This window comes from Podarcis pityusensis, assembly GCF_964106645.2.
Source record: "Podarcis pityusensis genome assembly, chromosome: 12".
Taxonomy (NCBI): domain Eukaryota; kingdom Metazoa; phylum Chordata; class Lepidosauria; order Squamata; family Lacertidae; genus Podarcis; species Podarcis pityusensis.
In genome coordinates, this window is record NC_138037.1 from 53713288 (window position 1) to 53738515 (window position 25228).

Consider the following 25228-nt stretch of genomic DNA (forward strand, 5'->3'; position numbering starts at 1 on the left):
CCATTGTGCTGGTTGAAATACAGATAATTACTGTTGCGGCTATTTACAGTACTCGGCAATCTTCTCGAGACAAAGGCTTTTGTATTAAAATTATACATCAACGTATTTGGTAAACATCCAAGGAGGCAGGAGTGTACAAACCGCTAAGGCGCTAAACGTGTTATCATTCAAGTTGTTACCCCAGCATACTATGAAGTCACTAATGCTCTGTGCTGTAGTAACTTCTGGTACAATATCCTGCAACCTATTGCCCACATGGCTATAAAAACCCAGTAAATACTGATGTGGAGGCTTATACTAAGCTTATTTAAGCTCTGTTCCTTTGATTAATACATGTATAAGGCTGCTGATGTGTTAACTTGTGTTAATCGCATAGCCATGTGACATCCACTAAGTTATGGAGCTGATTTACAAAGACATGAAAGCTAACATCTGTGGGGAATAGGAATCTGTTCAAAAGAGAACAGTCTGTATGAGAGTTAGATGCTACAGCAACAGGAGCCTCTTGAATTCAATGAATGAAAGACAGAAACTGTATTAACAATAGAAAACTGAGGCTGCCGTATGTGTTCTTGGCCCATGTTTTGTAAAATATTTTGGTTAAAAATTGTACTTCATCACCCCATTGCAGAATACTACGTCCAGGCATCTAGCTCAATGTATATTATTAAATTGGAAAATATTCAATTCTTTCCATTGCGCATGATAAATGAGATTTTCATGACATGCTATAAGATTATAAGCCAATTTTTATAACTTTAAAACAGGAGTGGTCTTCACAGTGCTTGAATTCATGGTGGGTGGTTATGCCATTATTGCATCAATGAGTTCCAGGCTCTCTTTTTTAAAAAAATGCAAGCAACTCTGTAGAAGAATGGAAGGATTTGGAGATTCTACCCTACTGTATTCCTCTGGGGTTCTTGATATTTTGAAAACCTCTTTTTTAGAAACAAAAACGGCATTGTGGTACTTGAGCGATCTGGACATGCAGAAGAGAAATGTGTTCTGCCTTTATGGGGCTCGTAGATGGGTCCTAAGCACCAAAATGCTTAGGATGGATCCTGAGCACTTCTGTTGCTTCCCGCCCCCGGCCACTCCAGCTGTTGGTCCTACATGAGGATATGCCTTCATCCAGCATCAGCAACATGAACAGAAGCTTCACAGAGTCAGGTCTTACTAAAGGGCAATATAATGGTCAGGAAACAATGGAAAGGAGCCACTTGTGGGGTTTTTTTAAAGGGTGAGGGAGTGATGGTGTAAAGGCAAAATAGGTGGAGTTGGGGCCTGCACCTAGGAGGTGCTAAACTGATAAAACCAGCAATTGAACCTGGCAGGTAGAAAACTAGTTGCTAAGGAAGGTTGTGCCACTGCTGATGAAGTTATATCTGCATTGAGAAAAGCATTATACATATAAGGGCCATGAATTACATATCTTTATATATCTGCACGTTTCCTATATGGATTAATGAAGCATTTTCAGAATACAGAAAATGGATATTTTGCTCCGCAGAATTATAATGATCTGTGATACCTGCATCTTACTGTATGAAAATCCAATTCAAAACACTCTCCTTCCTTATTTCCTCTTGATACACACTCAAAAAATGTGCTGAAATATGTGAGAAATCCTCTTACGGAGCTCTTTAGTGGAGTACTATGAACAAAGGGAGAAAGCACCTTTTACCATTTCACATATACTCCACCGTTATTGAAATGCATATGGAGGAAAAAATCATTGACGTCAACAGGACCATACTATTGCAACTGCCCTGTGAACTTTCACCACAACCTAATCTTTGCACCACCTACTTTTGGAACGTTCCAACGGATCCCAACCAGACCTTTGAAGGGTACACATGCAGATTAAAGATTATAAACTATGGCCAGAGTTGCATCCCATGGAGCCAGGCTGCCTGTAGTGTCCTGGTTTTCCAAGGTAGTCTTCCAATTGCCACAGCTAAGAAGCACAGATTTCCTTGAGCCTTGAAAGTCAGATCACATTGTACGTAGGCACTGGTCCTCAGAAACAACAACACAATGGGAGTCATGATGTGTCAGTTTTGACACGGAATCAGGGTGGGAAGAGGCCGACCCCACAACTAAAAGCATTTTTATTAGGTGATTACTCATGAAGAATCTTAGCTAACACATGAATGGAGCCTAACTGGGAAATGTAGTCAACCTTTCTATATTAGAACTGAGAAATACACATTGCACGTGTATTTCTCCAGCAGAAGATGCCGGAAACATGGAAGATGAGTTCAAAGAACAGTTGGCATAGTAAAGTGTATAAGCAAATTACTTAACCCTCAGAAAACTGCTTAGCTATAATACTGCACAACCCGGAAACCAACCAACAAGTGAATGGGGTCAACAAATTAGAAAATGCTACATTCTAAAACATTTAAGTATTATGTTGCAAATAGCAATATGTTAGGAAGGAAATCATTCAAAAGCCTGTAGAATTGGCAAACGCCACAGTGAAAGAACCTACACAAAGAATTTCATAAAGGATGTTTCCAGCTATAATTTAATCCACGAGTTCCAGCTATAATTTAATCTCAAAAATTTACAAAATCTTTCATATATCTTGAGAATGGGGTGGAAAGGAGCATTTTCCCCCCTGAAAACAACTTCTGGACTGCACCTGCGCATTTTACCCCCTGGAAAAAACCTATCTCCACCAGAGAAGCAGATTTAAAGAATATAGATTTTTGCCAGGCATCAAAAATAAGGTTAGTTATTCCACTTCTGTGAGTCAGGACTCACTGCGTTCCAGTCTGGTATAAATGACGCAGGCGGCAAGCAAAAAAAAAGAGTGGTGGTTAGGGCAGAAGAAGCCTAAGCTCCGTGTCAGACAACTCATTGACTTCCATGATCTTCTCTAGATGTTCCATGTACCTCGTGTGGTCTTGCAAGAAGTGTGGCACCCTCATGTTCTCAATCATTCCTAAATCCTTCAGGCGATCCACATCCTCATAGGAGACCTGGATATTAGAAAAAGAGGGTTCAATGCAGTGCGAGCATCTAGTTCTCCAAATGTGGACTCAGTACCACCTTGAATGCCCTAGTTCAGCACTTTAGCACTAAACCAAAAGCACAGGAAGAAAACCTTGGAAAGGCAGATACCATGCAAAGTGAGAGAACTTTAGGCCAACTTAGGTATGGCCAGGCCTGCTATCATCCCAGGAGACCAAGATGCAGTGCTAGAAGCAGAGTCAGAATCCAACCCACTTCTTTCCAATGGATGTAAATCCGCCCCAGGCTTATAAGCCGGCTTATGCATCTCCCACTTGCACTTCCATGTTCTCAAATCTTCAAGAGTACACTGTTGGCAGGAAAATCTATGATTCGTGATTGATCTATTATAGATCAGTGTTCCACCCGGCAATTTCACCCACCTTTCCAAGAGCAGTCAGCAAGCAGAAGTCGATGGTATGTCGGTATCTCAGAATCCGGAGGATGCCATCCAAGTAGACCTGATCTTTACTGAAGCAACCTAAAGTAATTGGATTTATTGGTGGCGAGCCCAATTGTAGGAAAAAGCAAAAGATTTAGCAATGCACAAATGACAATTATCCTTGCATATTTACACAACAACACGCACATATATATATCGGGAACAACTCAGCAGGCTTTTCTTCTGACAAAGCACACACAAGCTTGTAAGACTGCAATCCTAAACATATTAAGTCTCATTGAACTTGGTGGGAATTACTTCCGAGTAAATACGCTTAAGTTAGCATATGAGGAGATTAATAGATCAATCCATGCCTCAGCTAAGTAAAATGTTTAAGACAGAGTTTTCCGAACTGTGTGTCGCGACACGTGAAGTGTGTCGGCTGCAGTGTTGGTGTGTCACACAAACGCTCCCCGCACTCCTCCTGGGGCTAATAAGGGAGCGAGCAGCCTGCCAGTTTGCTAGTAAAACTGAATTACTGTGTCGTGAAATGATGCGTCTCTAAAAAGTGTGTCACCAACATGAGAAATTTGGAAAGCTCCGGTTTAAGATATAACCCACCTTAATTCTACTGAAAGAAATAAGGGGAGCATGCCAGACCTAAAATTTGCTGCTGCTCCTAGCATAAACATTTAAGATCACTAGCTATGACATGATGCAGGTATATACCTGGACAGAAGTCTAATCCTCTTTATTTCATCATAAATGGTTCAAAGAGTGAGCCACCTCCTTCTGTGACCTGTGAGGCAGCAATTTGTGCATGACTATTACGGTGGTCTTGAAGCTCAAACATCTCAACTGTACTTAACAAAGCTTTATTTTGAATATTCTGTATCGTTTTTGTACCTATATCTCATTCCCAACAGAGATTCCTTCTACTTTTACCTTTTTATGAATCCCGTTTTTAAAGACTTGCAAGAACAATTTCTGCCCTAGCCTGAACTTTTGTTTCTTGAACTTCCAGGGAGCCTTTTTAAAGAACCACACCTTCAAAGAAAACATTCAAACCAAAGGGAAGGGGGGAAAAGACTTACCTGGAATAGAAGTATCGGTCCAGCCTCTCTTGGCTCGAACACAATAGTCCCACCTAGTATTGGGATCTGTGACAAACTTCCCAATGTCCTGAAAGAGCTCTTGGAAGGACATTTGGCTCGCTTGGTAGACCGTGTAATACAGAAGTGCCGCCCTCCACAGGAAGGGATCTTTCCGAAAGAGAACACTGTGGATACTTGCCAGGCCTTCCTCTGTGGGGTTGATGGGTTTGAGGCCATGTTTTCTTCGCCCATTCCAGGTGCTCCACAGCTGGCTGTTGTTATTAATGCCTCTCAGATAATGAGTTCCTGTAAAGCATACAGACAAATGCACAATCATGCAGGCATTGCCAGAAGGTTAGCCACAAATATGCAAACTGCTACCGTGGCAAAAAAACAACACCCCCAAAACCCAAGCATAACCAAATTTAGCCTCAAGTTCAGAACTTCTCAAGACAGTGAGAGATGACAAATGCAAGTTATTTTGACTGTGGGCAAGCATTCTGCCTCTGGAACTCAAGTTCATGTCAGTAAGAATTGTGCTAGAGCATGGGTAGGCAAACTAAGGCCCAGGGGCCAGATCCAGCCCAATCGCCTTCTAAATCCAGCCTGCGGACGGTCCAGGAATCAGCGTGTTTTTACATGAATAGAATATACCCTTTTATTTAAAATGCTTCTCTGGGTTATTTGTGGGGACTACCTGGTGTTTTTACACGAGTAGAACATGCACTTTTATTTAAAATGCATCTCTGGGTTATTTGTGGGGCATAGGAACTCATTCATTTCCCCCCAAAAAAATATAGTCCAGCCCCCCACAAGGTCTGAGGGACAGTGGACCAGCCCCCTGCTGAAAACGTTTGCTGACCACTGTGCTAGAGTTTCCTTTGGTGGGTTGCACCCATTGCTTAAGGGCACATTTGCGTTGCCTTGGCAAACAGAGGATTCTAGCCCCACATTTACTGAGGTAATCCAAATATAGCCACAGGAGAACCCATGTGGCCTTGTGTATATGTGCTTAGGTCTTCCTGTGTCTAATGACTTCCCCCTGCAAATCACCCAATATTTCTTTTAGGTCACTGACACTTTTAGGTCACTGACACTTACTTTCCCCCTGGCTGAGGGAAGGGAGGTTAAAAAATTGACAGGGGGTGGGCAAAGGGTTAAGCGCTCTCTTCCTGTCCAATCACGTCCTCAGTAAATGCTCTGTCGCCCAATGAGCTTTACAGAACAAGAATATCATTAGGAACAAGGAAAGAGAGACATCATTTAATGCGAAGCACTTTCCTGAAATCTTTTTTTCTCACCACACTGCTAACGGTTGGATGGAGACCAGGTGGTTTTTATTTTATTTTATTGCACTATCTTCACCCAGACCCTTAAGAAACTTATATGCTGATCAGAAGATCCCTCAGTACTGATTGGCTCCTGGTCTAGTCTTGTGATGGGCTTAAAGTCCTTAGTCGGCAAGCTACTTCTCTGTTGACCTCACCTCTGTGGTTTCCACCATCCCTTGTCAGCTCCTCATCTGCAGATGGAACTGCCTCCTTGGATGGCAACCACGGCTTCCGGTTTTCCAAACCAGAAGACCTCCCTCATCCTTTGTCAGGTGACTGGGATCGTAACCATTCAGCCATTCCTTCTTGGTGAAGAAAGGCCTTACCTATCAGCACCCTTCTCAACAGCATCCGGCTTAGCAAGTCGCATAAGAAATGCCGAGAGATGGGCATACTTGCATGACTTATCTGCGCAATGGCTTCCCTTATGTGCGTACCTATTTCGTGCCTCAGCATTCCTTCCAGCCAATGCTCACGTGCCGTGGCAATATTGATGGTAAGAGTTGGGCGGCCGTTCACCACGGTCATCGAGGCTCGAGAAAGCAAGTCTTCGGAGAGATGGACCACAATCTGAATAAAAAGAAGAGAAATGAGATATTAAACCTTTAAACAATCAAAGGTTTTGCATTCCTAGCTTCAGCAACACATTTCCAATTCTGTATAGAGTCATTGCCAGGTTTTTTAATTTATGATTTTCAATTTTATACATTTCAATAATTTTACAATCATTTTAACACTTCAAAACTTGACTTCTTTCCCCCTCTTTCTATGGTTCCTTAAATTTATTTTTAGTATTTTCTGCATATCCAAATGAGCTTAATTTGCTCATTTATTCATCTACTTTAAATATATATTCTTATAAAACTGCAGGTTATTACAATAATCCTGCCAATGTTCTTATCTGTTTACAGTTTGTTTGTAAATATTCAATAAACCTTTTCCATTCTTTAAAAATATTGTTATCTTGATTTCTTATTTTTCTGGCAAGTTTCACCATTTCTGCATATTCCATAAGTTTTTGCATCCATACTTCTTTTCCTGGGACTTCTTCTTTCCATTTTTTGGACAGGTAACATTCTTGCCACTGTAGTCGCATACATGAATAAATTTCTATACTGTTTGGGTAGTTCTGTCCTTATAATTCCCAAAAGGAAAGCTTCTGGGGTTTTTTTACAAACGTTATTTTAAACATCTTTTTCAATTCATTATATATCATTTCCCAGTAAGCTTTAACCTCACTACAAGACCACCACATATATAGAGTCATTGTGAACCAAAAGTTCAAGATGTCGATTCACCCAACGCAATGCCAATGGACTGCAGATACAACAGGAAGTGACTGTTGCAAAGGGTCAGTGAAGATTCACTAGTCCAGCACCCAGTCACAACCATGTCTAATACAGACTGCACAATATAGGCCCCAGACAGAGCAATCCTGTGCTGGACCCATCTGGGGCTGTTTGGGCACCCGGCCTCTGAGCATCCAGCGAGAAATAACCAAGAATACAGAAAAGAAAGTGACAGAGGTGCTATTTCTGTTGGGAACAATGAATACTGGTGAATTCTTATGAATTATATATTTTTTCCCTGCTGGGTTTAGCGGAAGTAAAACAGTATGAATGAAAGCCTAGAAAGCCAATTTAGTTACGTGAAGGGTGAGATTTCTCTCCTTGCTGACATGACCTTTGCCATTGAGATGTCCAGGTGAAATGTGTCGTGACCTGGCCCTAGCGTTAGGCAAAGCGAGGCAGATGCCTCAGGTGACAGATGCTGCAGGGCTGCAGTAGAAGCTCCTCTCCTTTCTTCTAAAAGTTCCCAGATACGTTAACTTGGATAAGTCTGGGGCATGTGACTAGGGCGTGCATGGGTGAGCCCTGACTCTATGAAGTTAGATTGATTGATAAATCGATAGATCGATCAACAGACAAATGCTGTTACAAGTGATCCAACCTCGCCTAGGCAGCCTTCTTTCATCATGTATTTCCTGACATGGTTCCAGATACGACTTCTGGGCAGGAGGCTGCCTCCGGTGGCTTGCTCAAAATTTTCGTAGCTTCCATACTTTTGCAAAGTCAGTTCCATGATTTTGATGGCCTGCACAAGAGACAAAAACAGAGTAAAAGCTGTTAATCAGGGGCTTAGTGAGCAGGTAGAGCTGGTGACAGGGAGCAGTTCAGACTCTGAAGCTGAAGCAGAGGAGGCGGCTCAAGGGACTGCTGAAGAATCCAGGGAATTTCCCTCTCCTGCTCTGATAAGCTACCCTCCCCCTCGGTCTCCAATAATGTGCAGAATGATGAGGAGGGCAAAACAAAAGCCAGAGGCACACAGATGCAGTTTGAGACTGCTTGGGATACATCTGGAAGAGGACAAGTCAGGGAAGAAGGCAGGAACCTTCGCAAGACCTGCTGTGAAGTATTGCTGAGTTGTATGCGGTTTCCAAGAGTTAACTTCACTGACAACGGAGCCCTGCATCCGACTCTAGCCCTGACAATGGGTATTCCCCAAAACAGATCATCTTGAGGCCCTAGGCAGCTTCATAGAGCTGGGCAGAATCCCACTGGCCCTTCACGTCATGAGACTCCTGCTCAGCCGGCAGTTGTAGTGCCACCCTTGGCCACCTGCACTGCAGCAATGCCAGAGCTCCCTTGCACTTCCTGGGCTGGACACCGATACACAGGCAATGTGCACAATATCAGAAGTTTGTATAGATATTTCACAACAAATACAAAAATGATCGTCTCCCATTATCCTAAAAACATCTCTGCCCCAAGTAGAGCCACCTGTGCACTCCAGAATGCACATGGAGGCTTTGCACATGGAGACTTTGCACAATTCACTTCAAAAGAATAGGCAGTCTGGCAATTGCAAAAGGACTTACACAAAATACTGTCTCCTCCCACTGAGGGGAATAGGGCTTCCTTTACAGGCAGAGGAACACCAAACACACACCCAAACCTCCCATGCTTACATGCTAAATTTCTGGACATGAGCACAAGTAGAAGAATACTATTTTGATTTCATGAGTTTCCCACCCGTTTTCAGATTCCGACATGTATGTCTGTGATCTACCAGAGACTTACAGGAAAGTTTGTGCTCTGTTGTGACGCAGGAGGGCAATGTACTTTGCAATGCGTCGCCTAAATAATTCAGAGTGATAGTTCTCCAGTTTCCCTAACAAAGTCCTAGAACTTTGACAGACATTTGGAACACCCATCACTCATTACACAGATCCAGTTTCTGTTGGGGAGAAAAATTAATTGCTTCATTTAAATTGACAGTTCCCTTTAATATTTCATCTTCCGGCACAATCCTTTTCTTCCTTGCATTGTCAAGCAGGGAGAAAAGGAGGGCCGATGGAAAAAGGGAAGATATAATCCCCTCACGCCCACACTCCACCTGTTGTTAAAAAAGACCTCTCCTTGCTCTGTTGTAAGTCACCCTTAGGTTTAGTTTGGCATAAGCAAAACTCTTAGAGCCAATGTGAATTTGAACCAGTAAACCACTGAGGGAACAGCATCAGGTTATGTAAACATCTGCCGAAACAGGTATCTTCAATGGGTGGGCTCTTTTCCTTCTTGCTAAAATACTGAATTGCAGAGCAATCCTACCTATGTTTAATCAAAAGTAAATCCCTTTGGGCTCAATGGGATTTACTTGCAGGGAAGTGAATATAGGATTGCAGCCTTAACATACTGGAAGAATTAATCAGCAACCAACTCTGTTTTCAGTCATCTGGAAAATCTCTCTCTGCGGTGAAACTGAGATTTTCATAAGAACTGGGCTTCCTTTATGCAGCATGCAAGAAGTAGAAAGGAAAAGAAATACCACCATCCACTGTATTCTGTTGAAAACAAACAAGGAAGCATCACATCCAATATTCCTAAAGCAAAACTTTTGGGAAAGGTTTACGTGATTTAACTTTGGCTTGCTTAGCACTTAAGCTGACTGAGGAATCCAGGATATGGAAGACTTGTTGAAGGGGGGATAGGAAAGGAAATTGGTCAGTGGGAACATGTGTTTGCTCCTGCAAAATCAGCTTAGTTGGATCGTTTATTTAGTGCTGTCTATCATCCATTTGCCAACTTAACATGGTTTTTTGCATGCAACGCTAAACCATGGATTAATGCTACTCGGATGAGCCTCAACAGGTCTCCAGCAAAGAAGCAGATTCATGCCCTGCCTCTCCCCCTTCTCCCCATTTAACACCAAGCTGAAAACTGGAAGCAAATTTGGGAGATGGCCTCCTCTCAGCTGCATGGGATGAGAAAGGCACTGTTCGTGCCTGACGTTTCTCTTGGAATTGCTGAGGTTTCTCCTCCTAACACTAAACCATGGCTTACCTTTACATGTGAACCACCCATTCAGTCAATCCTGACTTTTTTCCCCATGTGAAAATGAAAACATACATCGTTCTAACTTGATGTCTGTAGATGATGAGACATCAATATCAGCCTTAACCTAGATCCTTTGGTACCGGTGGGCTATGGGAAGCCAGATGTGCACTTAGAATAGGAGTGGGGAGCCTGTGGCCCTGCAGATGTTGTTGCACTCCAACTCCCATCTACCCCACCCGGCATGGCCAATGGTCAGGGATGATGGGAACTGGAGTCCAGCAACAACATTTCATTTATTCATCGCATTTACATCCCACCCGTTTTTCCTCCAAGGACCTTGAGGTGGTGTACATGGTTCTCCCCTTCCTCATTTCATTCCCAAAATTACCTATTGAGGTTGGTTAGGATGAGGGACTGTGACTGGTCCAAGGTCACTCAGTGAGATTCGAACCTTGGTCTCCCAGGTCCCAGTCCCACACGCTTAGCCAATACACCTTGCTGGCATTCTGGAGGGACACTGGTTCTCCAGCCCTTAGAAGGTCTTGCAAGGTCTTCCTCACCCACCTCAGTACAGAAGGCATCTTGAAACCTGTGTCTTTGTGGCGCTATCCCCTCCACTGAAATGAGGAAGCCCACCTTTGCAGGAACAAGGCTCTTGTATGAAGGCTGCAATCCTAAACCCAGCTGCTTCTAACTAAGGAGATGTGGATGTATTTGAGGGGATGCATCACAATGGAAATGAGGGGGAAACAGGGCTTATCATCTGAAATGTTCTGGCTACACAATAACTGATCTGCACAGACCCAGCCTTATTTACTAACCAGTCCCTGCCACATTTCAGTCAAAGTCAAGGGCAAAGAAGCCAGTGTGCTGCCTAAATCAACAAAATGCATTATGTAAAACTCTCCAAAGTTAATTAAACAACAACAAAATCAATACATGCTAACCCACTAACTCTGACTGCAGGGCAGTCAGTCATCAACATACAATTTCCTTCTCTGATTTCTTGCATCATCAATACTTATATTATAGCATTATTATTATTATTATTATTATTATTATTATTATTATTATTCCCAAAAAACCCTGTTATGAAACTGCCTATTTATTTCTCTTTTTCTCCCCTCTAACCAATAACTTGAATAAATAAAATAAGATGAACTATAGGAATCAACCATCGCCCTCTCGGCCTGGGAGGTAAAATAAGCCAAAACCTGGATTTGCTCCCTTTCCTCATTTGGGAGGAAAGACAACTGCAGGGGACTGTTTCCTGAAAGCCAACTCAACATTTGAAGAACGAGTCACTTTCTTCTCGCCTTTTGGGTCACCACATAGAGCAGCTTAGCATTGCAATTCCCCTCAGCTCCAACCAGCATGCCCAGTGGTTAAGGATGTTGGAAACTGGAAGGTGGTAATATTCTTTAGGTGGTAAAGGTAAAGGTAAAGGGACCCCTGACCATTAGGTCCAGTCGTGACCGACTCTGGGGTTGCGGTGCTCATCTCACTTTATTGGCCGAGGGAGCCAGCGTATAGCTTCTGGGTTATGTGGCCAGCAGGACTAAGCTGCTTCTGGTGAACCAGAGCAGCACACGGAAACGCCGTTTACCTTCCCGCTGGAGTGGTACCTATTTATCTACTTGCACTTTGATGTGCTTTTGAACTGCTAGGTTGGCAGGAGCTGGGACCAAGCAACAGGAGCTCACCCGGTCACAGGGATGCGAACCACCGACCTTCTGATTGGCAAGTCCTAGGCTCTGTGGTTTAACCCACAGCGCCACCTGCGTCCCATCTTTAGGTGGTGGTGGAGGGCAAAAGGCAGAGTGACTTTAAGAGTGCAAAGCAAGTTAAACGTTTAAGAAGCAGGAGTCCTAAACCCAAGGGAAAAGCGAAGAAGCAGTATGGCACTGGGAGCTGTGCACCATTACCTGCTTAAGAAACGTGCTGGACGCCTGGCTGTGCTTTGCTATCACGCTGGACAATGCAGAGCTTGCATATTCAAACTGCGGGTTGTAGCTGAAGTCCGACTTGAAGAACTTCATCTTCTCCTTCTCCACATTGGAAGGCTTGATGGCAGTGAGGATACAGAACTTCCGCCCAGCGGCGTCTCCCTCTTTTAAATAGCTCTTGGATCTCTGCAGCGGCTTTGGCTTGGCAAGGCTGGAGAAGGAATGCCTTTTCGCCTTGGTCTTGGGCAAGCCAATGCTGCTCCCTGTTACGGAAATACTGCGTGCCAACTTGATGCCGCTGGGTATTGGGCTAGTGATGAAGAGGGAGGGCTGTCGGCTGAGGCCGCACCACCCGCTCCTGGCGAAAGGCGGCGGGGCCTTAATCTTCTGGCGCTCGCTGCCCCGCGAAGCATTCGGGGGCTTGGCCGGCTTCCGGTGCCTCTTGTGGTGGGCCAAGGGGTGCTTTTGGAGAAGGTGCTTTTTTTCCTCTTTGCTCTGTAGAAGGACGTTGTAGCTGCTGGTCCCTGTGGTGAATGTGTCCTTGAGGATTCCTGACTGGGACAGGCGCCGAATGCTGCTGCTTTCATTCTTAGGAAAGAAATTGTACTCGTCCGGACTCAAGACTGTCTTTTTTGAGAGCTCTTGCTCTGGCCAGTGAAGCTTTTCTGCAGTAAATTAAGAAGAAAGAAAAGGGCTAGGAAAAGCAATCCAATCCAACACGACGTTTTCAGATTCTGTGCAACTAGGAACATGCAGGCATAGAAACACACAAAGGCAACTGTTATATATATACTTACTGATACAAACATATTTCCAAGAGCTTGAATTAGGGCACCTCAATGCACAATCATTAAGAATACATTGCACAAAAACAAAGGGCTGAATTCACCTGGGTTAAAACCCGTATTTTGAGACTGAATACAATTCTTAAATATATCTATCTATCTATGTAACACCTTCAAGCTGGGAAATATTTCCCTATTACATGGGGTGTCCTGAAAGTGCCACAAATATCTCTGCACAGCCGTGGTGGGGGGGTAAAGAGAGAAAGCAAAGGAAAATTGTTCTACCCACTTTATTGGAACAGTCATAAAACTGTCACCTTATTTGCCTCTTGGTTCTACACAGAAAGAATGCTACATGCTAAACATTTCCTCGCAGTGGGGACGAGAGAAGGACTTCCTCTCCCGCCCTTTCTGGCACAAGTGTCATTTGGCAGTTCCTGCTTCTCCAAAGCTATTGTGCACAAGTAATTTCCCCTCTTGTGTTTGCTGGATAAAATAAACAGTTGAGCAAATTGTGGCTATTCTTGAAACTTCAAAAATAGAGCTGGCATCTCCCTCCTCCTGCTCAAAAATGGAAAAGACATTGCTTAACACTGTGGTTGTGTATGAGAGAAGCCCACAGCTCCCAAATTGGATCCAGGTAGTGGACTTTGGAAACAACTGGCCCATTCCAGTCCTAAGATTAATGGATGAAAACTCCTGACTTGCTTGTCTCTTAACCAAAGGAAGAGCCCAGCTCCACAGGGAAATTCCATGCTTACATGCCACAGAATCCAGCCCTAGCTCAGCACTACAGTGGTACCTCGGGTTAAGTACTTAATTCGTTCTGGAGGTCTGTTCTTAATCTGAAGCACCACTTTAGCTAATGGGGCCTCCTGCTGCCACCGCGCCACCAAAGCATGATTTCTGTTCTCATCCTGAAGCAAAGTTCTTAACCCGAGGTAATATTTCTGGGTTAGTGGAGTCTGTAACCTGAAGCGTATGTAACCCGAGGTATCACTGTAAACTGTTATCCTTATCCGCAATACTTCAGCTCCACATTAAAAATAATAATTAAACACATGAATACATTTACCCATCTGCTTGCCTATTACTAAAGATTTTTGAAAGGCAACTGCTCCAGATATTGAAGAGGAAAAGGAATTGGAGGTGGGGAGCTAATCTGTGCCGTGCACAGCTGTTTCTTGCTTTAAACTTCCAGAACCATTTATTTGCCCCGAGCTGGACCCTGTAGAAGAAACCATGCTTGGGTTGATCAGATGGAGGGAACTTCTACAGCTGTGTATAACAGAACCACTGCCTCAATCCTCTTTTGGCGTGTGTGGGTGAAATGTAGAATATATCCAAAGAAGGGAGGAAGAGTTAAAAAAGACTGAGAAATGCTTCTTTAGATTAGGCCCACATTTAGTTACAGAAGAGCTCTAGTGAAAGTGGCTATTTTGTTCTCAGTGAACGAAATTATGGAATGCATTGCCCAAAAGCAGAACCCTCACAGAATGGGATAATGAAATTTCTGGTAGTAGATTCTGTTTTCCCAGCAAACACAAAACACTGTGAAGCTTTCATTCCAGTGACTTCAGTGTAATTACTTTACCCCCATAAATTCTTGCATTAAAATGCTGTCAAAGCTGCCAACACAAAGAGTGTAAGATCAGCATACCATGCTGTTGTATGCAATGCATTATATCTATATATATCTATCTATCTATCTATATATATATATATATATATATATATATATACACACACACACACTATAATATATATGATATATTTTATATATATATATATATATATATATATATATATATATATATATATATATATATATATATATATATATAAATATACCGTATTTTTCGCCCCATAGGACGCACTCTTTCCCCTCCAAAAATGAAGGGGAAATCTGGGTGCGTCCTATGGGGCGAATGCAGGCTTTTGCTGAAGCTTGGAGAGCGAGAGGGGTCGGTGCGCACCGACCCCTCTCGCTCTCCAGGCTTCAGGAAGACATCCGCAGCCTAGGCAGCCCTGCGGGAGTTCCCGCAGGGCTGTCTAGGCTGCGGATAGCAGCCTGTTTCCCGGAGCGCCGGGCGCGCTGAAAGCAGAGCGCCCGGCACTTCGGGAACACATCCGCAGCCTAGGCACATAGCAGCCTGCTGCCCAGCGCGAGGGGCACCCTTAAGCAGAGCGCCCCTCGCGCGGGGCAGATATCCGCAGCGTGGGGAGCCCTGCGAAAGTTCCCGCAGGGCTCCCCACACTGCAGATAGCAGCCTGCCGCCCGGCGCACAGCACACCCTGAAGCAGAGTGCCCCTCGCGCCGGGCAGACGTCGGCCAGCCCCACAAGCTCGGGGGATGGCGGGGAGGCGCAGCGCCGCCATCCCGCTGTTCCCCGACCTGGTTTTGGGGGAGAAATAAAGGAAAACATTTTTCCTTTATTTCCCCCCCAAAAAAGTAGGTGCGTCCTATGGGACGGAGCGTCCTATGGGACAAAAAATACGGTATATATATAAATACCTCAGAAGAGTCGGGGGGAGCAATATTTTACGTTCGTGTTTCCCGTAAACACTGCAAAGGTGGAGTAAGAAGTGCTAAATTCAATCATGTGCAAGATGACGTGTGAGGTTAGTTTGGCTTGAAGGGTAATTTGAGAAACATTCCCTTTTATGCTTAGCAAAGCACCACAGGACATAACAGTTCAAGTCTGATTTGGTCATTTTAGTCAGCGTCAGCCCAAAAGTGCTTACCCAGAGTGTTTTGCTTTGGCGTGTACCAGAGGACTTGACAAACTGCCATTCTAGCAATCATCAGGAAATATCTCCTGACAACAATGCAGTCAAAATGCCCTTTGGGGAACTAATAGCACAATCCTGTGCACACTTACCTGAAAACAAGAATGTCCAATGGACTTACTTCTGAGTAAACATGCATGGGATTGCACTGTAAGAGCAACTTCTCAACCTCCGCTGGGGAAGATCTAAGCCACAGCTCACATGGTCTCCCCTCATCCGTCACAGGTGAGAAGTGTTTCAAAGTGTCTGCTTCCATTTGCCATTAACCACAGTTTAGCATTTCATCCAAGCCCTAAAACATGGTTAATATTGACGCTGTTTTTCTAAAACAAGCCAGCTTCATAACCCACATTCAAAGTTGTCTTGTTGAATAGTTAACAGTAGCCAGACTTTGTCAGGTCAAATGACTCAATGAACGGTGCTTAAACCGAAATGAAAGCTTCCCAAATCCTCCTGGTGCCTGTGCCAGAGTAAAAGAGAGGGAGACTAGGACACAGAGCTTCATGGTGGCTCACTGACGTCACACTAAACTATGGTTATGCATGCTGTCCGAACTCTCCCATTGAGTCCTGCTATTCAAGGAACACCATGAGACATAAAATAAGTGGAAAGATATGTTCAAATGGAAATGTATGCTACAGAGCCATTTTAAACTATAATAAAAGGAAGTTAACTCTGACGGGGAAAGAATGATGGCTCAAAATATAACTTAAATGAGGCCTACATTGGCTTTCTCCACAATCCTACAACATGCAGAACATGCCTACTCAACTTAAAAGCCCCTCTCCCTAATGGTAGGTATGTGATTAAAGTGTACTTTGCACATGCTAAAGAGCACTCTTGCCTCTCTCAATCCTCCTCAGTTTTATCCTTGTTTCTCTTGCTGTTGAAATTTAGAATGTGTCATGTCCTTGGGGCTAGAATCTACTCTGCTTAGCACTGTACACTGATGGGACTGCATAAATGATTCTTAACAATGGTTTCACAAATACCTTCCCCTCCCACAACAAACCAGTTTAGCATTATGAAGACAAGCTGCAGTGAATCTGAAATGTGTGGTCTCCTCTCATGTGGCTGCAAGGACTGCAAGGCACTCTTGCTTCTTTTTTAGATCAACTGCAGCTTTCCATGCCGCTCAAACCCAGACAAACTATGCTAGCTCTTAACCATGTTTAGTGGAAACTTCAAACCGGTTCATAAAGCTGGCTTGTTTCATTAACCATAGATAAGATTAATGAAAGCAGAAGCAAGCTGTCTCCTTAATGCATGGTTTCAATGTGGCATGTTTAAACAAACCATAAAAAGGTAAAGGTAAAGGACTCCTGACCATTAAGTCCAGTCGTGAACGACTCTGGGGTTGCGGCGCTCATCTCGCTTTACTGGCCGAGGGAGCCAACATTTGCGCGCAGACAGTTTTTCCGGGTAATGTGGCCAGCATGACTAAGCCACTTCTGGCAAAACCAGAGCAGCGCACGGAAATGCCGTTTACCTTCCCGCCAGAGTGGTACCTATTTATCTACTTTGATGTGTTTTTTAACTGCTAGGTTGGCAGGAGCTGGGACCGAGCAATGGGAGCTCACCCCGTCGCAGGGATTCGAACCGCCGACCTTCGGATCAGCAAGCCCGAGGCTCAGTGGTTTAGACCACAGTGCCACCCGCGTCCCTTAAAACAAACCATAGTTAAGATTAACCACAGTTTGTTGGCAAGGTGACACAACATGCTGTGGTTCAGCAAAAAGAGAAGATAAATCTCCCAAAATCCTTGTAGCCATGCAAGAGTAAGGGGGGGAGAACACACGTCCCCCTCAAATAATTCTTGGTACTATAGTTTACCACTTGCAGGGGTACAGTTCCTGCCAACCCTTAACAAACTGCAGTGCCCAAAATTATTTAGGGAACAAATGTGCTTCAAATGCACTTTAAAGGTATAGCGTGTATGTAGCCTGTCAAGGAAGCTTGAATACTGTGTTCAAACTAAATTATGTAAAAGTCAGCAAGGTTACGCTGATTTTAATACACATTCTATTTGAATGGCTTACCTGAACTACATAATTGAATCTATTTCTTTCCACAAGAAGTGTTTGTTGCGACAGGAGATAAGGTAAGCAAGGTTCAGGTACAGTTCCCCACACAGGGGAAGAGGGATGGAAGGCGTAAGGCCCCTTGAAAACTGGATTTTGAAATAAAAAATATCTCAAAGCTGTCAAAATTATGAGGGCTAGAAATCTGAGGGCTGCAGCAGATTAGGCTAAAATAAGTAATTATTTGTGACACAGACAAAATTAATTTTAAATTAAATATAGTCTAGAGTTATCTGTCCCTTTGAATCTCTGGTATTTATCAGCCCCATTTAAGATCCCTGACATCTCCAACACTGTTATGCTTTTGTAACACTACCAACCCAAAGCCCTCCTGTTCATGTAATCACTTCAGGAATTATTGAAATTATCATAATGACATCCTGTCAAAGTGGGCTATTAACTTATTACATCTGTCCCTGTTCGAGCAGGCTTTTCCAACATGGCTTTGGAAAGAAGTCTTTGGGAAGCTATCTATCTATCTATATATAAGCAACAACACTAGAAGTGTATAATTTACATGTTATCATAAATAAATACAAATTATTGTAGCTATATTATTAGCTTGTAGTTTCTATGCCGCTGTGGTTTATACAATTATTGCTCTATAATAATTACTCTAGCAACCATCTTTTCTGTAGAAGAGCATTACGGCTTGCATTTTTTAAAATTAACTAGCAGTCTCTGTCTGTGCTGTGTTTTTTCATCCTTTACATTTTGAGTGGTCTCCTGATAATCAGTGGTGAAGACAAAAGTGTGATTCAGAGGCAAAGTATCTGCAATATTACTGAACTTTTCATTTCATTTATCAATTTTCCTTTCAGTATTGCAAATGAGGGACAGACATAGCATGCCAAAGTGAATGGTAAGAACCATCAGCATTCAAGAAACTCCATAAAATGTAGTTTCTCCCACCACAGAGTTCTGTATGATTCTATGAGAGCACTACTATTGATTTTAATGGTCAGAAAATAAAGTCATTTTACACTTCATTTGATACTCACACACAAAACTTACTTTGGGAGACCCAAGCTAGAAAAATGGTGAAATGAATGTACATAAATATTTATAGGAAAACTGAAATCCTTATTGCAGTCTTGAAAAACATGAGTAGCAATTTTTCATCATGGCATCTCCTTCCAGAAGGGCAGGCCATGCTCAAAACCGAAAGATCCCAAAAAGAGATCAAAGAGCCCAAAAAGTCATCTTACTCCATAGCCTGTGTATTTGGTTCTTTGTTCAAGGGGGGTATATTTATTCTGTTCTGAACAGAAACTCTATTTTAACCACGGCCAAGTGTGTTTGCTACATCACATTAAAGCGACAACCCTCACGTTCTAAGTACTCTCGTGCAGAATGCTATCTCTGATTGGATGCAAGTTCCATTTTCCGTGGCTGCAAATCCTGAGCGCGCACAGACCCTGCCTTGCTGCGATGGAAGATTGTCAGCAGCTGCAAGGGCCAGATGGGTTAAAGGAGCAAGGAAAGAAATGAGCGTGATTACTCACCAGTGACACGGATGGATTCGAGCATCCTTCGCCTCGAGCACGTCGGGTCTCCCCAGCCACCCAAACCGAGCCCCTTTGCACCCAAAAGTCCTTCCTGCCTCTTCCTGCATGCACTGCCAGACACACACGAGCGAGCGAGCGAGCGAGCGAGCCCTTCTGCTTAGATGCACTGGCTTAATGCAAATCCTGAAGCCGCGGGATAAAGCGCAAACCGAAAAAAGGATGCTCGCGCCTTTTGCGCACCGTGCGTCCCCGCTGCCTTCACCATGGCGCACCAGCACCGACCGCCATCCTGCTCCCTCTTGCCGCTGCTGCTTTATAAAGAGACTTTGCAGACTCTAGCTAGAGAGAGGCGCTGTCTGTTGCTAGGACACCCGCTCCCATTTCCGCCTAAACATATAGCGCACAACCTTAGAAAGCGGGGGGAAGTAGCGAAGGGAGTTTGCAGATGCGCAATGGATGCGCAGTGCAGGCATCTCCACGGAGACGGCACTTCCCAAAGATGCAACGCGCCGAGACGCGCCTGGGAGCATCTTGGGGCTTGTAGTCTGGTAAGGTGGGAACCTGTAGGAGCGAGCCTAGGCTCTGCAAAAGATGGGAGAGCAAAAGGGAGTTTGATCTGGCTTGTATCCCGCTTCTCCAACGACAAAGTTCAAAGCGGCTCACAATAATCACGGTTGCCATAAAATAAAAAAACACCAGTGCCTGGCGAACACAGTAGCATATAAATAAAGCAGACAGCAGCAAGGAAATAATCAAGATTGCTACAATTCAATAACTGGAATTCCAGGGGTGTGGTGCAGTATCTGTAGTTGTCTCAAAATCCAAAAGCTCCTTTCCCAGTCTTTTTTTATTATTCCTGCACTGTGCTGATCTAAGTCAATGTCTGGCTTAGCATGTCATCTGAAGCCAAAATTGTGGTTCAGCTCCCTCCTCACTAACCATGAGCTGTTGCCAAGATATGTCCTCTAGTTCGAAAAAGACTGGGGAGCACCAGGCAACTGGGAGCTCTTTTCTGGGAGCCGGAAGTTTGGCATGGTCTCAGTATGCCAAAGTTTAGCTTACCATTCTGCAAAAATCACGATTCAAAATGACTCAAGGCATCCTCTCCCTAGACGCTATATCTGTATACCCAGTGCCTTTTTTTGCAATACAGTGGTACTTCAGGTTAAGTACTTAATTCGTTCTGGAGGTCTGTTCTTAACCTGAAACTGTTCTTATCCTGAAGCACCACTTTAGCTAATGGAGCCTCCTGCTGCCGCGCCACCGCCGGAGCACGATTTCTGTTCGCATCCTGAAGCAAAGTTCTTAACCTGAAGCACTATTTCTGGGTTAGCCAAGTCTGTAACCCAAGGTACCACTGTAAAATTACAGTGGTGCCTCGCAAGACGAAATTAATCCGTTCCGCGAGTGTCTTCATCTAGCGGTTTTTTCGTCTTGCGAAGCAACCCTATTAGCGGCTTAGCGGCTTAGCGCTATTAGCGGTTTAGCAGCTATTAAAGGCTTAGCAGCTTAGCTGCTAAAAGGCTATTAAAGGCTTAGCGGCTTAGAAAAAGGGGGGGGGAGCGAAAAAAAAATCTCAAGACTCGCAAGACATTTTCATCTTGCGAAGCAAGCCCATAGGGAAATTCGTCCTGCGAAGCAACTCAAAAATGGAAAACCCTTTCGTCTAGCGGGTTTTCCGTCTTGCAAGGCATTCGTCTTGCGGGGCACCACTGTAGATGCCGAAACTCACCATGAAGTTGTTGCAGTAAGTCGCCAGGTGACTTGGGGCAGCCCTGAACAGATGGTGCTGCCCCCTGGTTCTGGTGCAGGTCAAATAAATGTGCCCCTGCCTCCCTTGTTCTCTTAGATTCAGGGCAGCTTGGAAGGGCCCTCGTGCAAACACACACATGGCAAAGGTAGAGGCCTGCCTGGAAAGCTTAAAGCCTGCCGCTGCTACATGGAAAATGGATTGAATAAAAGGAAATATGAAATGGCCCTGCCCCATAGCTTGACCTATTGTGGCTAGGAGCTAGGTGCAATCATAGATCTAAAAAATATAGACTCACACACATGGGCATACATAGCCAGGATTTATGGGGGGCAGGCATTGTGTGGGGGGGGGGCAGAACCAAGTTGTCTGTGACATAATTGGTCAGTTAGCTAAGTTTGTTTGTTTTTTAATTTGCTTGATTTAGCACCCACCTGACTATGCCTATGCTTGTACATGCTAAGCAGCTTCTGTTTTTCAACACTGAACTCAAAGTTGAAATGGATCGTAGCCTTGAGAGTAGCATTTCTTAACACTGGAAGAAACCTTTTCCATGCATGTCTGGTAAATATGTATGTAAACCTAATGTCAGTTGCCAGATTAGCAGCTCTTCGGAGCGCTACCAATATGCATCTTATTTTGGTTTCCTTAAGGTGAAAAATAAAGTTTGAAATTTTCATTTTGGGCTTCTCCAAAGTACGTAAAGGCAAGAAGCAGATGCGGGGAGCACCAGCCCTCAAAGGCACCCACCTGAAAGGTGCCAGAACAGCGCTCTGGCTGGGGAAAAAAGCACTGTGTATACCTGACCCTATTTTAAGTGAGATCCATGAATCTTCTGAACCAATTATTTTAAATATATACTGGCACTCGTTCCACATAATGATGGTCTTATGAACATTATATTCCTTTGCAATCCTGGTCCTGGATGAAGCAAGTGTGCTATGTCATCACTCTATGGTAGATACCTTGTTTCTTTCTAGAAGTAGCTTTGCACTTTGGAAATCTCCAAGACATGGATAAAGCACCTAAACAGAATGAGAAGACCAGGTGTCATTTGGCTGTGTTTGGAAAATGGTTCAGGTTGCAATTCTATACACATGTTCCAAGGGGAAGTCTCACTGAACTCAGCAGGATATTTCCCCCTCTGAGTAGACAGACATGCATAGGGTTGTGCTATTGGTGTAATATGAGAACCCATAGATGATTAATTAGCACATGCTTTATTTATCACCTCTGGTTTCATGTGTACTTCTAAAAGAATTTCTGTTATCTCTTCAGGCAATCATAAGAACAAAAAGAAGCAATACAACCCATGGCCTTGTTCAGATGTTGAGAGCTGAGCCAGAATGTTACAATGGATGCAATTAATGGCCTAAGAAAGGAACAGATCCCTTCATTTTTAGAAGCGGGAGACGTATGTTGATGTGTCCAGCTGTATCACAAAATTTGCTCTCATTGTACGTAGTTAAAATAGTTCAGCCACTTGTTAACAAATGTTTCATCAAATAAATATATAAAATTCATTTCACTGTGAAGCTGCCTCCCAGTAGTCTACCCTCGCAACCCCTTGTTATTACTGGGTGAGATCCAGTAGTGTTTATTTGGCTCATGTAAGTTTCTGGAGGGTGTTTTGATCTTAAAATAGTTTGAAAATTTATCACCTCTATTCGGCAGTTAGTTTCAGTGCTACAAACCTTATAAGGAAATGTTCATTTCTGCTAAATCTCATTCTGATAAATATGAGGAAACCTGCCTCCTTTCTCTACCCAAATGTACATTTTAAATAGTCTTGTAATAGTTACTGTTGACATCTAAATAAAACAGCATTCCTGATTTTCTGAGCCTAAAACTAGCTTTCCATTCCTCCTAATAATTATTGTTCCTAATTTTCATTTTCCTTTCTTTTGATGGCATTGTATGTCCTCCCTTTGCTTTAGCAATATATTAAGAGAGTAAGCCCCATTGAATTCAGTGGAGCTTACTTCTTGGTAGACAAACATAGAAATGCAGCGATAAAACCTCATCCCCATCTTACAACAGAGTCTTTGTCTCTAGGAACAATATTTGCTACAGATGCCTAGGATGAAATTTTACTTACCTGAGCACAATAAGGCTAGTTCACCAAATTAATATAACACTCTTGCAGGAGCAGTATTTTCTGGAATACATGAAGTCCAGAATTGCAGAGATACATTCTATTCCTCTCTGCTTTTTTACCTGTTAAATTAGCAAACCTTGTATTTAAAACTTTTATTTTGAATACAAGTTCTTCTTCTTCTTCTTCCCAAGTTCCTCCTTTGTGTTTATTTTGCATTTACTGAAATATTAGATCAGACCTAGGATAGCCATTTTTTGGGAACAGGCTCAAAGTCCTCATTATTTCTCTACCGGTTGACTTGAAGGTCTTCTAAACTGTGACTGGCTGGCTAGTTTCTGACCACGTATCTTAACTGACACTCTCTCTACCTGCTTTTCTAGAACACTGCGTTGAAGCTTCTATGATGTCATATTGTGACTTCATCCTACCACATCCTATCACTTGAGTCACAATAATTCTCCTTTTTAAAAAAAACTGCCAAATAGCCTTACTAAACCAACACTACTGAAAACACTGGAATGTGTTTGGCAAATAGATTCTAAGAGAAACAAACTAACACAGAAGAAATTAACCAAGCATGTCTTTGAATTCTCTCCTGTCTTCGCGAATTCTAAAACTGGCCAACGAAAACCCAGGCTATATTTAAAGTTTGAGATGTGAACCACTGTATTTAAAAAGGCCGTTGAAGAATGTAAGTAAAGAGAAGGATTGCAATATCTTTTCTCCCCTGCCTTTTGCAGCGACACACAAGACAAACTTCTGATATAATTGCCACTTTCCCTGCTCTCTTACAGGGGCTCAGTACCTTTTGTAGAAGAACATGCAGAAGTTGAAAAGGATTGCTTTTCCCACCATATATTAATGGGCAAAGCTATGCCAACTTAAGTTTTCATACAACTGTTATGTTATGTTATCATTAGCGCATATAATTACTACAGTGCTTGTTTACAGATTTCTTTATGTATATATGTACAAATACGAAAAATTCAGAGACAGGTGAAACAAAGATGGAGTTTACCTTCCGTGTTCATAAAGGATATTTATATATGAATTGATTCAAATAATAGTAAATGTTCATCCTTTCAATTTTATCATTTTGGCTTCAGTTCAGCTATGGTTACTTATTTAAAAATATGAAAAAGGATATTGTTTCAATGCCTTCTGGTATAAACATGTCATTATTGCCTTAATGGTTTTGAGTAAAGTGGTACCTCGGGATACATACGCTTCAGGTTACAGACTCCGCTAACCCAGAAATAGTACCTCGGGTTAAAAACTTTGCTTCAGGATGAGAACAGAAATCGTGCTCCTGCAGCATGGCGGCAGCAGAAGGCCCCATTAGCTAAAGTGGTGCTTCAGGTTAAGAACAGTTTCAGGTTAAGAACGGACCTCCGGAATGAATTAAATACTTAACCCGAGGTACCACTGTATAATGAAGAATCATGTTATGATGTTCTTATTTCATATTTTTTTATTATTAATTTTGTTACACTCTGCAAAATTCGTACACTTTTTTTGGTGTATCTGCAAGGAAAGGAACCCACTAACATATCACCAAATATAGTGGTGCCTCGCAAGACGAAATTAATCCGTTCTGCGAGTCTCTTCGTCTTGCGGTTTTTCCGTCTTGCGAAGCACGGCTATTAGCGGCTTAGCGGCTATTAACGGCTTAGCGGCTTTAAGAAAAAGGAAACAAATTCGCAAGAACTCGCAAGACGTTTCGTCTTGCGAAGCAAGCCCATAGGGAAATTCGTCTTGCGGAACGACTCAAAAAACGGAAAACTCTTTCGTCTTGCGCGTTTTTTGTCTTACGAGGCATTCGTCTTGCGAGGTACCACTGTAGCACAGTACATAAAAAGTCAGCTCAGAATGTACACTCGTAAGGTTATGGGTCAGGAAAGAGGAACATATTTCAACTTTAGAGCAGGGTTAACTCTTGAATAATTTTCCAGGGGACACACACCAGTGGTGAATGGAGGAAGAAACAACGGTGGGCAGAACTATGAATGTAAATATTGCATTACCTTTGTATAGCAGGGTGGTTTATCCATATACTCACAAATTTTCAGACCTTTCTCTTTGAAAGCTGGATACACTTTGAAAGCAAGGAT

At 43.1% G+C, this 25228-nt stretch overlaps 1 protein-coding gene across 2 annotated transcripts; it reads right to left on the reverse strand.

Annotated features, from left to right (window-relative positions):
- Nucleotides 1-2512: 2512 nt before the first annotated feature.
- On the reverse strand, nucleotides 2513-23491 carry MATCAP2 (microtubule associated tyrosine carboxypeptidase 2). 2 transcript variants are annotated; one of them, XM_080975922.1, is made up of 8 exons: nucleotides 23118-23491; nucleotides 21985-22044; nucleotides 12085-12770; nucleotides 7776-7919; nucleotides 6263-6395; nucleotides 4495-4800; nucleotides 3402-3499; nucleotides 2513-2987 (listed from the first exon to the last, which is right to left on the reverse strand). In XM_080975922.1, the coding sequence occupies exons 2-8, from the start codon at nucleotides 22031-22033 to the stop codon at nucleotides 2826-2828; spliced, it is 1578 nt and encodes a 525-aa protein (XP_080832048.1). In that variant the 5' UTR covers nucleotides 22034-22044; nucleotides 23118-23491; the 3' UTR covers nucleotides 2513-2825. The 2 variants fall into 2 exon arrangements, with proteins under 2 accessions (XP_080832048.1, XP_080832049.1); XM_080975923.1 differs by lacking the exons at nucleotides 21985-22044; nucleotides 23118-23491 and adding an exon at nucleotides 19267-19545.
- Nucleotides 23492-25228: the final 1737 nt, after the last annotated feature.

Bases quoted from the DNA above. Each gene is read 5' to 3' on its own strand.
- MATCAP2 (XM_080975922.1), bottom strand. From the start codon at position 22,033: ATGTCTTGGAGATTTCCAAAGTGCAAAGCTACTTCTAGAAAGAAACAA. The intron at 12,771-21,984 runs GTATCTACCATA...AATTTACTGCAG, and splicing joins TACTTCTAGAAAGAAACAAG to AAAAGCTTCACTGGCCAGAG. The intron at 3,500-4,494 runs GTAAGTCTTTTC...CAATTACTTTAG, and splicing joins GACCGATACTTCTATTCCAG to GTTGCTTCAGTAAAGATCAG.